Source organism: Galeopterus variegatus, unplaced genomic scaffold, assembly GCF_000696425.1.
Source record: "Galeopterus variegatus unplaced genomic scaffold, G_variegatus-3.0.2 Scaffold11120, whole genome shotgun sequence".
Taxonomy (NCBI): domain Eukaryota; kingdom Metazoa; phylum Chordata; class Mammalia; order Dermoptera; family Cynocephalidae; genus Galeopterus; species Galeopterus variegatus.
Window position 1 is genome coordinate 7,875 of NW_007737231.1, and position 13,079 is coordinate 20,953.

Consider the following 13,079-nt stretch of genomic DNA (forward strand, 5'->3'; position numbering starts at 1 on the left):
GAGGCTTCCACCTGCCTACCTCTCACACCCTTGTCTCCATTTGGTGCATGTAAGGATTTTCTATATATTAGGTTTGTGTCAAGCAGAGGTCACCCTAGATGGCAGAGTCTGGAGCTCTAGGCTTACGGACTGGCTCTGCTAAGGCCTGAGGCCAGGCCCCTTGCCCTGTCTGCCTCCCTTGGCTCCATCTACAATGGCAATTGTCCAGCTACCTCCTGGGGCTGTTGGTGGGAAAGCCGGTTAAAAAAGTGGAAGAGAAAAGCTCTTTATAATCTGCAAAGCAGTGCAAGAAAATCACGTTTAAATCACCAGCTTTTTCTGCCTGCTTCCAAGTGCCAGCATGTACATGTTGTCCTCCAACCACACAGTAACTGTAAGACAGGTACTATTATTATGCCTGAGTCCCCAAGAGGTGTGGATGCTTGACCACGATGTCACAGCCAGCTCCAGGACGCCCTTCCACGATCCCTACAGCTGGAAAGGATCTCTCTTTCCCCAAGATCTGTGCCCTGCTCGCATTTCCCTCTCTTTGGCAGGGCTCAGTGTACCCTTGGCCTTGAATGTGTGGAGCTGGGTTCCTGCCCTGCTCCAGCTGGAGCTTCTTGAGGGCAGGAATAGCTTCTAGGTGACTTGTCACCTCCCTGTCCTTTAGCTCAGAGTTTTAGATGATACCATCCTCGGTGATTAAGGGAGAGTGGGAATGATGAGAGTGAAGGGTGGGGAATGATGAGAGTGAAGGGTGGACAATGATGATGGTTCAGTTCATGGGCTTTGAGATGAGCTAGACCTGGGCCGAGTCAGCTCTGCTACTTACTGGCTAGGGGACCCTGGTGTATATTTTTAAAAGATGCCATGTGTTGAGCAACCCTGGTGTGACAGGCCCTATGCCAGGCTCTGGGTCTGTGAGTGGGTTGACTGGCACACATAAAGAATGCAGCACACTCTTGCTACCCATTTAGCTAGTGCTATTACGCCTACTAGCCTGTTGAATCCTTGCAACCAATCTCAGGGTTGGTTTCATTACTCCTATTTTATAGACATGGAAATGGAGACCCAGAGATGTTTAGCACCTCACTCAAAATCATACAGAGATTTGATGGAGGAGCTGGGACTTGAACCCAGGTCAGCCTGGCATTGCTTGCCTCTGTAGGTGTCAGCTCTCAGGTCTTCTCATCTGTGAAGTGGAGTGGTGTGTGTAAAGGCCACACTTAGCACAGGGCTGGAGACATTGTGGGTCTGTGACTATTCAGCACTGGTGCCCAGGAGGCAGCCTCTGTGGTGGGACAGGCATACAGGGTGTTGATGAGGAGCTGCCCCAGGAATCAGTTCCGTGAAGGGTAAGGGAAGGAAGCTGGTGAGGCAGAGGGTGGGGCAGAGTCATGATGCAGCCCTGTGATAGCCTCCATGATGCAGCCAACCCTGCAGGCTCCAGAGCAAAAGGTCTATCTTTAGCATGGTTCCATGTTGGGCCAGGGTAGCTAGGCCTTTATATCATCCTCGATCAGTTGTTGGATCCAGGTTGCCCCAAGATGTGTCCTTGGATGAGGCCACTCTGCACAGGATGCACTTAATTCCCCCAGGTACAAGTTGTGACAACCCATAGGAATTGTTGTCCACCAGGGAAGTTCATCAGTGCCTCCGTACCCAGGGTTTTTGTTGGGGGCTGGTCACATGGCCCCTACTTTGTAACGTGTACCCAAATCCCACACTCCCAGAAGGAAAGCAGGTGTTCAGTGTAAACCACATTGTTTGCACAAACAGTTTAGGCCCAGTGAGCACCTCTCCTCATTTAGGGAATGCTAGGAACCATTATGAAATCAAGATTCCTAGACATTTCAAGGAGAGCAGTCTTAGGCCTGCTGTGTTAATCCTTTACCACACAGCTAGATACTGGCAGAGAGCGAAAGAGAAGAAAGAACCTATTTGAGAATAGGAAGGAGCAGGCCTTGAGAGCCAAGAATGCTCTTGACCTATGGAAACCAGGGAACTGGAACCACTTGTCATTGCTGGGAAGTTTGAGGATGATGACGCTGACCTACCCTGCAGGTTATAACCTCACTTGTTTTGTTCCTTCACAGCTGAGCCAGCCTCTGTCCTCCCCTGCAAGTCAGGTCCCCAGAAACAAAGATTCTCACTCAAACTGGTGAGTGGCTTCAAGGACGGTGCGGGGGCAGCTCGAAGGGTAGGGCCTAGGACTTTGACAAGTGCACCATCAACTTCTGAGTCCCTCTGTAAGCTGGGAAAGCTCGTTCTGGGGCCAGGGTCCCCATGGCCTGCAAGGAGCAATGGGACCTTAGTTAGGACAGCTCCCGGTTCTTCATCACATGGGGCTGTTTGAAAACTGCACTCAGATCTCCCTGAGTCCAACTCTGACACTTCTGGGCTGTGTAATCTAGGCAAGTGCATCCCCTCTCAGAGCTCTGTTTCCTCATGTGTTAAATGGAGCCAATAACACCCTCCTCACGTGGCCCACCTGCCCATTACTGCCTTCCTGGTAGCAGGTACTTACTGAACACCTACTGTGTGTCACTGCGTGTTGGGGTTCAGTAGAGATCCAATCAGAAGGGGTCTCTGCACTGAAGATTCAATGAAATCATATCAGGTGCTTAGCACTAGGCTCAGCAGGAAACATATACTCGGATGGCCAAAAGGAAAGACCAAACAGAGAAAGGAGAGCAGCTAGGGCCGGCCCTGTGGCTCACTCGGGAGAGTGCGGTGCTGATAACACCAAGGCCACAGGTTCGGATCCCATATAGGGATGGCCAGTTAGCTCACTGGGTGAGCATGGTGCTGACAACACCAAGTCAAGGGTTAAGATCCCCTTGACTTTAAAAAAAAAAAAAAAATGTCATTGTGGTTCATAGCTTCGTCGTCATCCCTGGGTGCTGGGATTATGAATGACTTATTTTCTTCTTTTCATTTATCCGGATTGTATCGCATCCCATTAAACTGGGGACAGCTGGATCAGGTGCCCTCTCTCAGCCTAGATGGAAACCGTATGAGTAGTTTAGAGCATGGGCAACTCTGGGAGCCAGGCTCACTAATGACAGGTGGCACTTGCTTTAGAGCCTGTTGTGTGCCCAGCCCTGGGCTAAAGTTTCACAATCACTGTTTTGTTGAATCCTCTCAACAAGCCTATGGAGTAGCTACTGTGTTCCCCATTTAGCTCTTTTCTACACTGTTCAGATGGTGCCTGGCACACTAAGCACCCCATCAGTCTGTGCTGCTCCTGTTACTGTTATTATTACCTTCCTCACTTGGGAGACAGAAATGAAGCCTCTGTTCATCTGTTCAATCCAATCAACATTTCCTGAGGCTCAGAGCTGGTTGATTCTGGGATATGAGTCAGACCGAGAACCAACCCTGGAGGAGCTTCCAGTCTGGCAGGAGAGACACTACATCACAGTCCCATCGAGGAGAGGGATGTGCTCCAAGGGAGGGGTACAGGGCATGGGGCTGACCAGAGAAGGATCTTTAGGAGAGCCTCCCCATCTAATGGGGAAGGCAGTTCTGTTCTGATGTATTTGAAAGGGCAGGTGCTTAATGCCCTGTAGTGTTCATTCATTTGCTTATTCATTCATTCACCAAACTTCCTGCAGCTTCCTGTGAATTAACTGGGTGCTAGGGACATCTGCAAAGATGTGTCAGACCCTATTTCTGCCCTCAAGGAGCTCCCCCAGTAGGGGAGTTGGGCAAAGGAATAAATATACCAGGTATTACTGATTGATCAGGGCCTAAGCACTGTGCCAACAGCAGCTCTGATTTACCAAATGCTTGCTATGTGCTTCACCTACATCATGGGGAGGACATAAGGAAGCAAGGAGGGAAGGACAGAAGGACAAGAGGAGGATGGGCTGGGGCAGGGAGCCAGGCTCACTAATGATTAATGACACCTGCTTATTGAGAGCCTGTTATGTGACAGACCCTAGAGTTTCAAGAGCACTGTGTGGTTGAATTCTTTCAGCAAGACTATGGGATAGCTGCCATGTTCTTTCCCATTTAACAGATGAGGAAATGGAGGCTCAGTCATTGGTCCAGGGACACCCAGTATACCTGTTGCTTTGTTCACTACTTTGTCCCCAATGCCCAGAATAATACTCAGCACATGATAGAGGNAAAAAAAAAAATCAATATTAAAATGGCTTAAGCAAGGTCATATTTTATGACTTTTTCACTTAAAAGTCTAGGACAGTGGTCCAGGGCTGATATGGGGTTACATAAACAAGGGGCCCAGTTTCCTTTTCTCTTGTTGCTTCAACTCATAACCTCCATCAGTGGGTTGAAATGGCTTCTCTAGCTCCCACCATCACATCTGTATTCCAGCCAACTGGAACTGGAGACCAAGAAAGGGAGAGCCAGTCCCAGCCTTTTAAGGGCATAACCTAGAAGTTGCTCATACTTCTGCTGACATCCCTGTTGGCCAGAACTTGGTCATGTGCTCTTTCCTCACTGCAAAGGAGGCTGGGAAATGTAGCTTTTAGCTGAAGGCCACATATCTAAGGAAAATTCATGGGTGCTATTGTAAAAGAAAGAAAAGGAACCTGAGTACTGAAAGATAGCTCACAGTCTCCGATGTGTTCACGTGCAGCAACCCAGGGAATTGGGATCTCATGTGGGGGACTTGATGAGAAACCTGGTCATTGCTAGCATTAGCATGGGGTGGTAAATGTTCAATAGTGATTGGGGCCCTTGTCTAAGAGAGTTCCTTATGACAGACTTTTGCCCCTTGTGTCACCCACCAGGATGCTAAGGATGGACGCTTGTTCAATGAGCAGAACTTCTTCCAGCGGGCTGCCAAGCCTCTGCAAGGTATTCCATAGGGAAGTGGCCAGGATGAGACAGTTAGGGGTACCAGCTTGGTCGCAGCAACTAGCTTCTTGTAGGTGTGAGAAGCGTAGGGATTAAAGGCCCAGATTTGCATCCCATCTGTACTCCCAACCTGACTCCTGTCACCCCTCAGACAATGTGTACTGGGCTGGCTCAGACCAGCTCTTGAGAGTCAAGTATTAGATTTTCAGGAATACTGCAAGCTGGCTGTTATATACAGTCATTATTAAAAATGAAATTACATAAACTTATAATCAAATAAATTATATTCAAAACACAGGGAATAAACACTCAAAAATTCGTCGTTTTCTAATTATTTTTTCCACATTTTCTGTTCTCTGTACTCTTATTGTCATTTATATATGTCGTATCTGTATGGTGAAAATACTGCATAATGGCATGCCACTATGCGTCTCTCCCCAACTGCATGTTCAGTCATGTCATACTAGAAGCTTGAAATTGGCCATGGTGGGAGGAGTTTACACCACAGACATTGGCAGACGCTACCCATCAGGACTGTTCTTCCCTGGACAGCTAGCCTCTAAACTTGTATCGGACACCACTGGTTCTGTTCCACCCCACTGANAACCTCCATCAGTGGGTTGAAATGGCTTCTCTAGCTCCCACCATCACATCTGTATTCCAGCCAACTGGAACTGGAGACCAAGAAAGGGAGAGCCAGTCCCAGCCTTTTAAGGGCATAACCTAGAAGTTGCTCATACTTCTGCTGACATCCCTGTTGGCCAGAACTTGGTCATGTGCTCTTTCCTCACTGCAAAGGAGGCTGGGAAATGTAGTTTTTAGCTGAAGGCCACATATCTAAGGAAAATTCATGGGTGCTATTGTAAAAGAAAGAAAAGGAACCTGAGTACTGGAAGATAGCTCACAGTCTCCGATGTGTTCACGTGCAGCAACCCAGGGAATTGGGATCTCATGTGGGGGACTTGATGAGAAACCTGGTCATTGCTAGCATTAGCATGGGGTGGTAAATGTTCAATAGTGATTGGGGCCCTTGTCTAAGAGAGTTCCTTATGACAGACTTTTGCCCCTTGTGTCACCCACCAGGATGCTAAGGATGGACGCTTGTTCAATGAGCAGAACTTCTTCCAGCGGGCTGCCAAGCCTCTGCAAGGTATTCCATAGGGAAGTGGCCAGGATGAGACAGTTAGGGGTACCAGCTTGGTCGCAGCAACTAGCTTCTTGTAGGTGTGAGAAGCGTAGGGATTAAAGGCCCAGATTTGCATCCCATCTGTACTCCCAACCTGACTCCTGTCACCCCTCAGACAATGTGTACTGGGCTGGCTCAGACCAGCTCTTGAGAGTCAAGTATTAGATTTTCAGGAATACTGCAAGCTGGCTGTTATATACAGTCATTATTAAAAATGAAATTACATAAACTTATAATCAAATAAATTATATTCAAAACACAGGGAATAAACACTCAAAAATTCGTCGTTTTCTAATTATTTTTTCCACATTTTCTGTTCTCTGTACTCTTATTGTCATTTATATATGTCGTATCTGTGTGGTGAAAATACTGCATAATGGCATGCCACTATGCGTCTCTCCCCAACTGCATGTTCAGTCATGTCATACTAGAAGCTTGAAATTGGCCATGGTGGGAGGAGTTTACACCACAGACATTGGCAGACGCTACCCATCAGGACTGTTCTTCCCTGGACAGCTAGCCTCTAAACTTGTATCGGACACCACTGGTTCTGTTCCACCCCACTGAGATTCTGGAAGATAGAGTCAAATTCTAGTGACATTATGGCCAGTTTAGACATTTATTAATCCTATTAGCCACATATGTGAATTCAGAAATTCTTATCCCTTCCACTCCCTCCAGGTTTGTATATACTTCCTCAGACATAACCCATGTTCACCATGTGTCACCAGCAGACATGGATTACAGACATCCATGGGTCACCCACACCTACCTTGTCACCACCCCCTCTCTCTGTCCTCCCCCACCGCCACTACCACCACACACACACAAAGGTGTCATCTCCAGTAAGGAGACTCGGGGTCTGGTCTGGGTGCGGATGCCCTCTACTTCTGGTCTGAGAATGAACTGTTGTTCCCGTGCACCTGGGACCAGGTGGGCTCTAACCTCAAGACCCTGTCTACCGCAGTGAGCAAGTGGAAGAAGCTGTACTCAACCCCCCTACTGGCCATCCCCACCTGTGTCGGTTTTGGTGTTCACCAGGACAAATACAGGTGAGCAGCCCACCTCACTCGCCCCTTTCTTTCTCTTCCTGTCATGTTCCCAGGCATGGCTGGGACCCTGGAACTATCAGCCAGTTAGTTGCTTCGTTCCTTCCGTTATTTTTGAGCTAGGCTGGTGCCCCAGCCAGTCAGAATCCTTAATCTCACCTGGGCCAGGACCTGGCACCCCTGCCGGCTGCAGTCCATCCTTGGCAGCCTGCATTCCTCCCCTCCCCTATTCATCTCCCACCTTCCAGGATGCCCATGTCTTCCAGGTTTTTGGTGTTCCCCAGCCTGGGGAGGAGCCTTCATTCAGCCCTGGATGACAACCCGAAGCATGTGATGTCAGAGAAGGCCGTGTTCCAGGTGGCATACAGACTGGTACATACCTTGGAGTCGCTCAGCTCCTACGGGAGACATGGCACATCTTCTCTTGGTTTTTCAGCCGTTTATTAACACATCTAGCCCCCACCTCTCTCTGGTGGACATTTGGGGCTAGCACACCAACTGGCACAGGCAGACAGATGAAAAATAGGCCGTTACAACTGGGATGATAAGCATTGCCACGGGGTGCCTGCAGGGGGCCAGGAACGTTGGAGGAAGGAGCCCCAGCCCCAAATCAAGGGGCTAAATTGGTTTCCTGGTGGAGGTTGTTTCTAAGCCAAGACCAGCAGAGAGAGTGGTAAATAGCAAGGTGCTGATGGAATAGGAGTGGGCATATGTGAGAAGAGAATATTCCAGGCCAAGGATACAGCTTGGGCAAAGGCTTATATGGGAGAGAGAGCACAAGGCATTTGTTCATTCATCCATCCTCTCATTAAATATTTATCATGTACCTGCTGGGTGCCAGACACTGTCCCAGGGGCCAGGGCTGGAGAAGGGAGCAGCACAGATGTGGTTTTTATGTCTAGAGCTCACAGGCTAGTGGGAGAGGGTGCTGTTAAATTAAACAGTTGCACAAATTGTCACAAGTGCTCTGAATAGAAATGTCCCCCTGCTCTGATGGAGAATGAGAGCACCCAATTTAAATTTTTGGAAGGATGGAAGTACCAAGGGGATGACATATTAGGTGAGTCTCAAAGGTCTTAGTGCTCAGAGTGTCTGCAGTATGATGTGGGGGCAGGGAGGGAGGGTAAGAGATGAAGTTGGTGTGGAGAAGTCAGCAGTGACCAGATCACGCAGGGCTTCCAACACCAGCCTGAGGAACTGGGACTCTGTCCTGAGGGTGCTGGCAAACCACGGAGAATTTGGGAGGAGGGGAGAGGCAGGATCAGCTCTGGGTACAGAAAGACCCTCAGGGGCCTTGTGGGGATAGACTAGAGGCCAAGTGAAGGTCCATGTGAGAGAAGATGTGGCCTGAGGAGGATCTCAGGCTATGGGGACGGAAAGTCTGTAGAAGTAAAACAAGCAGAACTTGGTAGACAGTTAAGCCCTGGGGTCAGAGAGGGTCTTGAGGACATGATTAGGATGTAGCTATCACTAGGCAGTTCAGTGTAAGAATCTGGAGCTCATTATAAAAGTTGGAGCTGGATATGAAGGTAAAAGTTGCTTAACTAAATTTATTTCTGCTCTCTAGAAGTAAGAACTCTGTTGTACATGGGCACTGGGTTATTTTTGGAGAGGGGCATTAAGTGACCCTCTTCTTCCCTTCAGGAGTTTGCAGTCAACTAGGAGTTGGAGGTAGATGGAAAGCTTTACTGATGAATTTTTTAAAAGCACAATTAGAGACGTGCTTAGGTGTGCTGTCACAGTGGACTTTCTAATGCTGCACCCAGAATTAATCAGGTTTAACACCTTAGTTAAGTACCAGACAACCCCAGGCCTAACAGTGGGGGTGCTGTCACCCAGCTCTGCATCAGAGCCTCTTTATGTTAGTCATGCTACTTGTGAAGATGCTTGCTTTCCTCTTCCCCCAGCTGGATGCCCTGGAGTTCCTCCATGAAAATGAGTACGTTCATGGAAATGTGACAGCTGAGAATGTCTTTGTGAATCCAGAGGATCTGAGCCAGGTAAGAGCCAGATCCTCCCCACTCTGGGAGGTTTCTGGGCTCAGGTTCTCATCTGTCCCCAAACCTCCATTTATTTCACAATGCTTATTGCAGATGAAGGATTGCTATCGGTCATATATAAAGAGCTCCTTTGAATAAAAAAGAATATATAAGCAACTTAGTAGAAAAATGGGCAATGGATAGGAAAAGCAGTTCATAGAAAAAGAGATCCACAGGTTAATTAAATATATGAAAACATGTTCAACCTCCATAATAATCACAGAAATGCAAATTAAAACAAGATACTGTTTTCAACCTTTGGATGGATAAAATTAAGAACGGTAGTATCTGTTGCTGGTAAGGATATAAGGAAATAGGAATGCTTCATACACTGTTGGAAATATGAATTGGGCAACCTTTTTGGAAGGTAATTTAGAGATAAAAATCACAATTTAAAGTGTATCTGTTTTTGATCCATCAGTTCCTCTTTAGGAATGTATTCTATCCATATATTTGTAAGATATTCAAAAGTATATGTGCAAGATGTTCCTGACAACACTGACTGTAATAGTAAAATGGGAAATGCCTTAAATATATAGTCACAGTAGGATACTGATTAAATAGTATTTCAATGTAAATTCTAATCACTCTTTCAGTTGCAAATGACAGAAACCCAACTTGACATGGCTTAGGCAAAAAAAAGGGGGGTGGGGAGGAGAGTGTGCAATTTATTAGTCCATGGAATGGAAAAATTGGGGCCTTTATTGGCTTCAGGCATGGCTGCATCTAGGAACTCAAGCCCTGTCATTGGGAAGCTGCCTTTTCCATCTCTGGGCTCTTCTTGCTTCTGCACTGCTCATTGTCAGGCAGACTCTTATATCATGGTGACAAAATTGGCTTAAGTCCCCAAAGCTTAGCAACTTCAGCAGAAACAGATCAGGTGAGTTTCACCTGAATTCCATGGACTGAGAGATGGGGAGAGTCAATCCAGAGGAAAATCTCAGAACCATGTATTAGTCAGGGTTCTTCAGAGAAACAGAACCAACAAGTTGTGTGTGTGTGTGCGTGCGTTTGTATAAAGAGATTTATTACAATGATTGGCTATGTGATTATGGAGACTGAGCAGCCCCAAGATCTTCAGTTGGCAAGCTGGAGACCCAAGAGAGCTGATGGTATGGTTCCAGTCCAAAGACAAGCAGGCCCAAGACCCAAGAAGAGCTAAAGTTCTAGTTCAAGTCCAAAGGCAAGAGAAAACCAATGTCCAGCTTAAGCATTCAGGCAGGAGGAGTTCCCTCTTCCTGAGCTTTTGTGTTCTATTCACATCTTCAATTGATTGGATGGAGCCCACCACATTAGGAAGAGCAATCTGCTTTACTGAATCTACCAGTTCAAATGTTACTCTCATTCAGAAACACCCTCATAGACACACTCAGAATAATGTTTGGCTAAATGTGGGCACCCTGTGGCCCAGTCAAGTTGCCACATAAAACTGACCATCGCAAACTGTGACCAGAGGAACGGAGTGAGGGAGTTTATAGCCCTCACACAAACAAAACCAACAGTTGTCCACTATTTATATGGTAGATAAGTGCCGGCCAGCCGCCAAAAAAAAAAAGTACATATGATAGATAAGATGCAGCCATTAAAAAAATGTGTATCTGCCAGATAAGGCCTTTACTTTTTGATTTAAACTCAGTGAAGCCTCAAAATAACCCTTTGAGGTGGGAACTATTATTATCATCATTTTACAAATAGAAAAATCAAAGCACAGAGAAGTTTCACAACTTGCCCAAGGGCTGTGGCTCACTCGGGAGAGTGTGGTGCTGATAACACCAAGGCCATGGGTGCGGATCCCATATAGGGATGGCCAGTTTGCTCACTGGGTGAGCGTGGTGCTGACAACACCAAGTCAAGGGTTAAGAACCCCTTACCGGTCATCTTTTAAAAAATAATAAAATAAAATAAAATAACTTGCCCAAGGTTGTACAGCCAGCAAAGGGCTGAGCTGTTATTTGATCCCAGGCCATCTGGCTCCAGAGTTAATGTCCTGAACTAATATTAAAGCGCAAAAAGCTGAGTGCCCAAAAGGAGGTACAGTGTAATACCTCCTCTGTGGAAAACAAGAGCCTTCTCCCTATCCACATTTATTTACCTGGTTATTTAAAGAAAACAATTTGGAACAATGTATAAGAAACTCTCACTAGGGGTTACTTGTGGACAGTGGGTTTTGGGGACTGGGGAGGATTCGTTGAATGAGTACATGGATGAAATTTGGATGGTTGGTTTGGGTTCTTTTCACTTCACACCTTCCCATACTGTTTGGCATTTTTACTATGTGCATGGCGTAGTTTTATAAGTTAAAGAAGTCATCTGTCATGGATGGGTTGTTTCAATTTGCACCCGTGATTGAAATCTCCAACTCCAGAGTCTGCACTCCTAACCTCCAATCTGTATGGCTTCTCCCCATGTCCACAGGTGACCCTGGTGGGCTATGGCTTCACCTTCCGCTATTGCCCAAGTGGCAGACATGTGGCCTACATGGAAGGCAGCAGGAGCCCACATGAGGGAGACCTCGAGTTCATTAGCATGGACCTACACAAGGGATGTGGTAAGAGGCCAGAAGAGGGGCTCAGGACCATGGAGACACACTTCTCTTACAAGGGCAGCTCGAGAAGTTCACAGCCACGGGCAGCAGATGGTCAGACCAAGGAGAGGCACTAAGGATGCCCTGATAGGGGTTCAGAACCAATGACAGTGTCCCAGACACATAAAGGGCTGTGAGGCAGCGGTTCAGCACCAAGGACAACAGTAGGCTGGCACTGGAAGTGGAGGAACGTGGGATTTAGCACTAAGAACAACAGCTAACTGGACACCAGGAAGCCCTGAGTTTCAGAAGTTGAGATTCAGGATCTGGTGTAGACTTGGAAGATGAGAGTTGCCTAAGAGTCATCCAGGAGGGGGCTGTTGAGGAGGCACCTGGCTATCCAGATCTGGAGTGTGAGAGCAAAGTCTGGGCAGGGACCCAGACCCCTGGAGTGTCTCAGGAGTTATTAGCTGAAGCCCTGGGAGAGGATGAGATTATCCAGGGAAAGTGTACAGAGTAGGAAGAGGACCCAGAGCAGATTCCTTGAGCCTTTTGTTCTCATATCCCTTTATATCCATGTGCCTGCCTGTGTCCTCCCACCAGACTGAGTTCCCCCAGAGCAAGGATGGTGCCTCTGCCTTCAGCGTCAGGTGGCAGAAGGTCGACACAGTCAGCCAGCATCAGGTGGCAAAGGATGGCACAGTCAGGGTTTGTTGAATGCTTACACGAAGAGTTGTGTGGGCCGGTCCGGTGGCGCACTGGAGAGTGTGCCGCTTGAGAGCGTGGCCACGCTCCCGCCGAGGGTTCGGATCCCATGTGGTGACCAGTTCCCGCTCACTGGCTGAGCGTGGTGCGGGCGCAACACCGAGGGTTGCGATCCCGTTGCCGGTCCCCGGTACAGGCGCAAGACCGAGGGTTGCGATCCCGTACCGGTCAGTAAAAAAGACAAAAAGGAAAAAAAAAAAGAGTTGTCTAAATTATGTGATTTAGGAAGCATAAGGAAAATAAAACCTCATAGTCTCCTTCATCCTGCCCCACTGAGGCTGAGTTCAGTACCCATCTTCTGGGCTCCCCTGGGCCCTGTTCTGTGTCCTTTGTAGCTTAGGTAATTCCACCACTAGACTGTCAAGGATTGGGACCGAACCAAACTCTGGTCTGAGTTTTCAGAATGTGAGATGGGGCCTGGCACACAACACTGAGGATTTGTTGAACGAGCACATGAGTGAAAGAAGAGCAGACGAGGGAGTGAGCCAGCAAAAGTGGGGGTGATGGGATGGTTGAATGAGTGAGAGTAATTGGGAATGAGAGTAGGTGAATAAAAAGTGACTGAACGGGGCTGGTGTGTGGCTCACTTGGGAGAGTGATGCTAATAACACCAAGGCCACGGGTTTGGATCCCTATATAGGGATGACCAGTTAGCTCAATTGGGAGAGCATGGTGCTGACAACACCAAGTCAAGGGTTAAGATCCCC

At 47.6% G+C, this 13,079-nt stretch overlaps 1 protein-coding gene across 1 annotated transcript in view; it reads left to right on the top strand.

The window, feature by feature from the left end:
- LOC103610423 (inactive serine/threonine-protein kinase VRK3-like) overlaps positions 1-13,079 on the top strand; it is a gene marked incomplete at its 5' end in the record, with an annotated part of 38,257 nt that overhangs the window by 7,150 nt on the left and 18,028 nt on the right. Inside the window, 6 exons of the mRNA XM_008594595.1 lie at positions 2,079-2,143; positions 4,743-4,809; positions 6,963-7,047; positions 7,311-7,416; positions 8,952-9,044; positions 11,499-11,631. Coding sequence (XP_008592817.1) covers positions 2,079-2,143; positions 4,743-4,809; positions 6,963-7,047; positions 7,311-7,416; positions 8,952-9,044; positions 11,499-11,631 — 549 coding nt within the window. The remainder of the gene's footprint in view (positions 1-2,078; positions 2,144-4,742; positions 4,810-6,962; positions 7,048-7,310; positions 7,417-8,951; positions 9,045-11,498; positions 11,632-13,079) is intronic.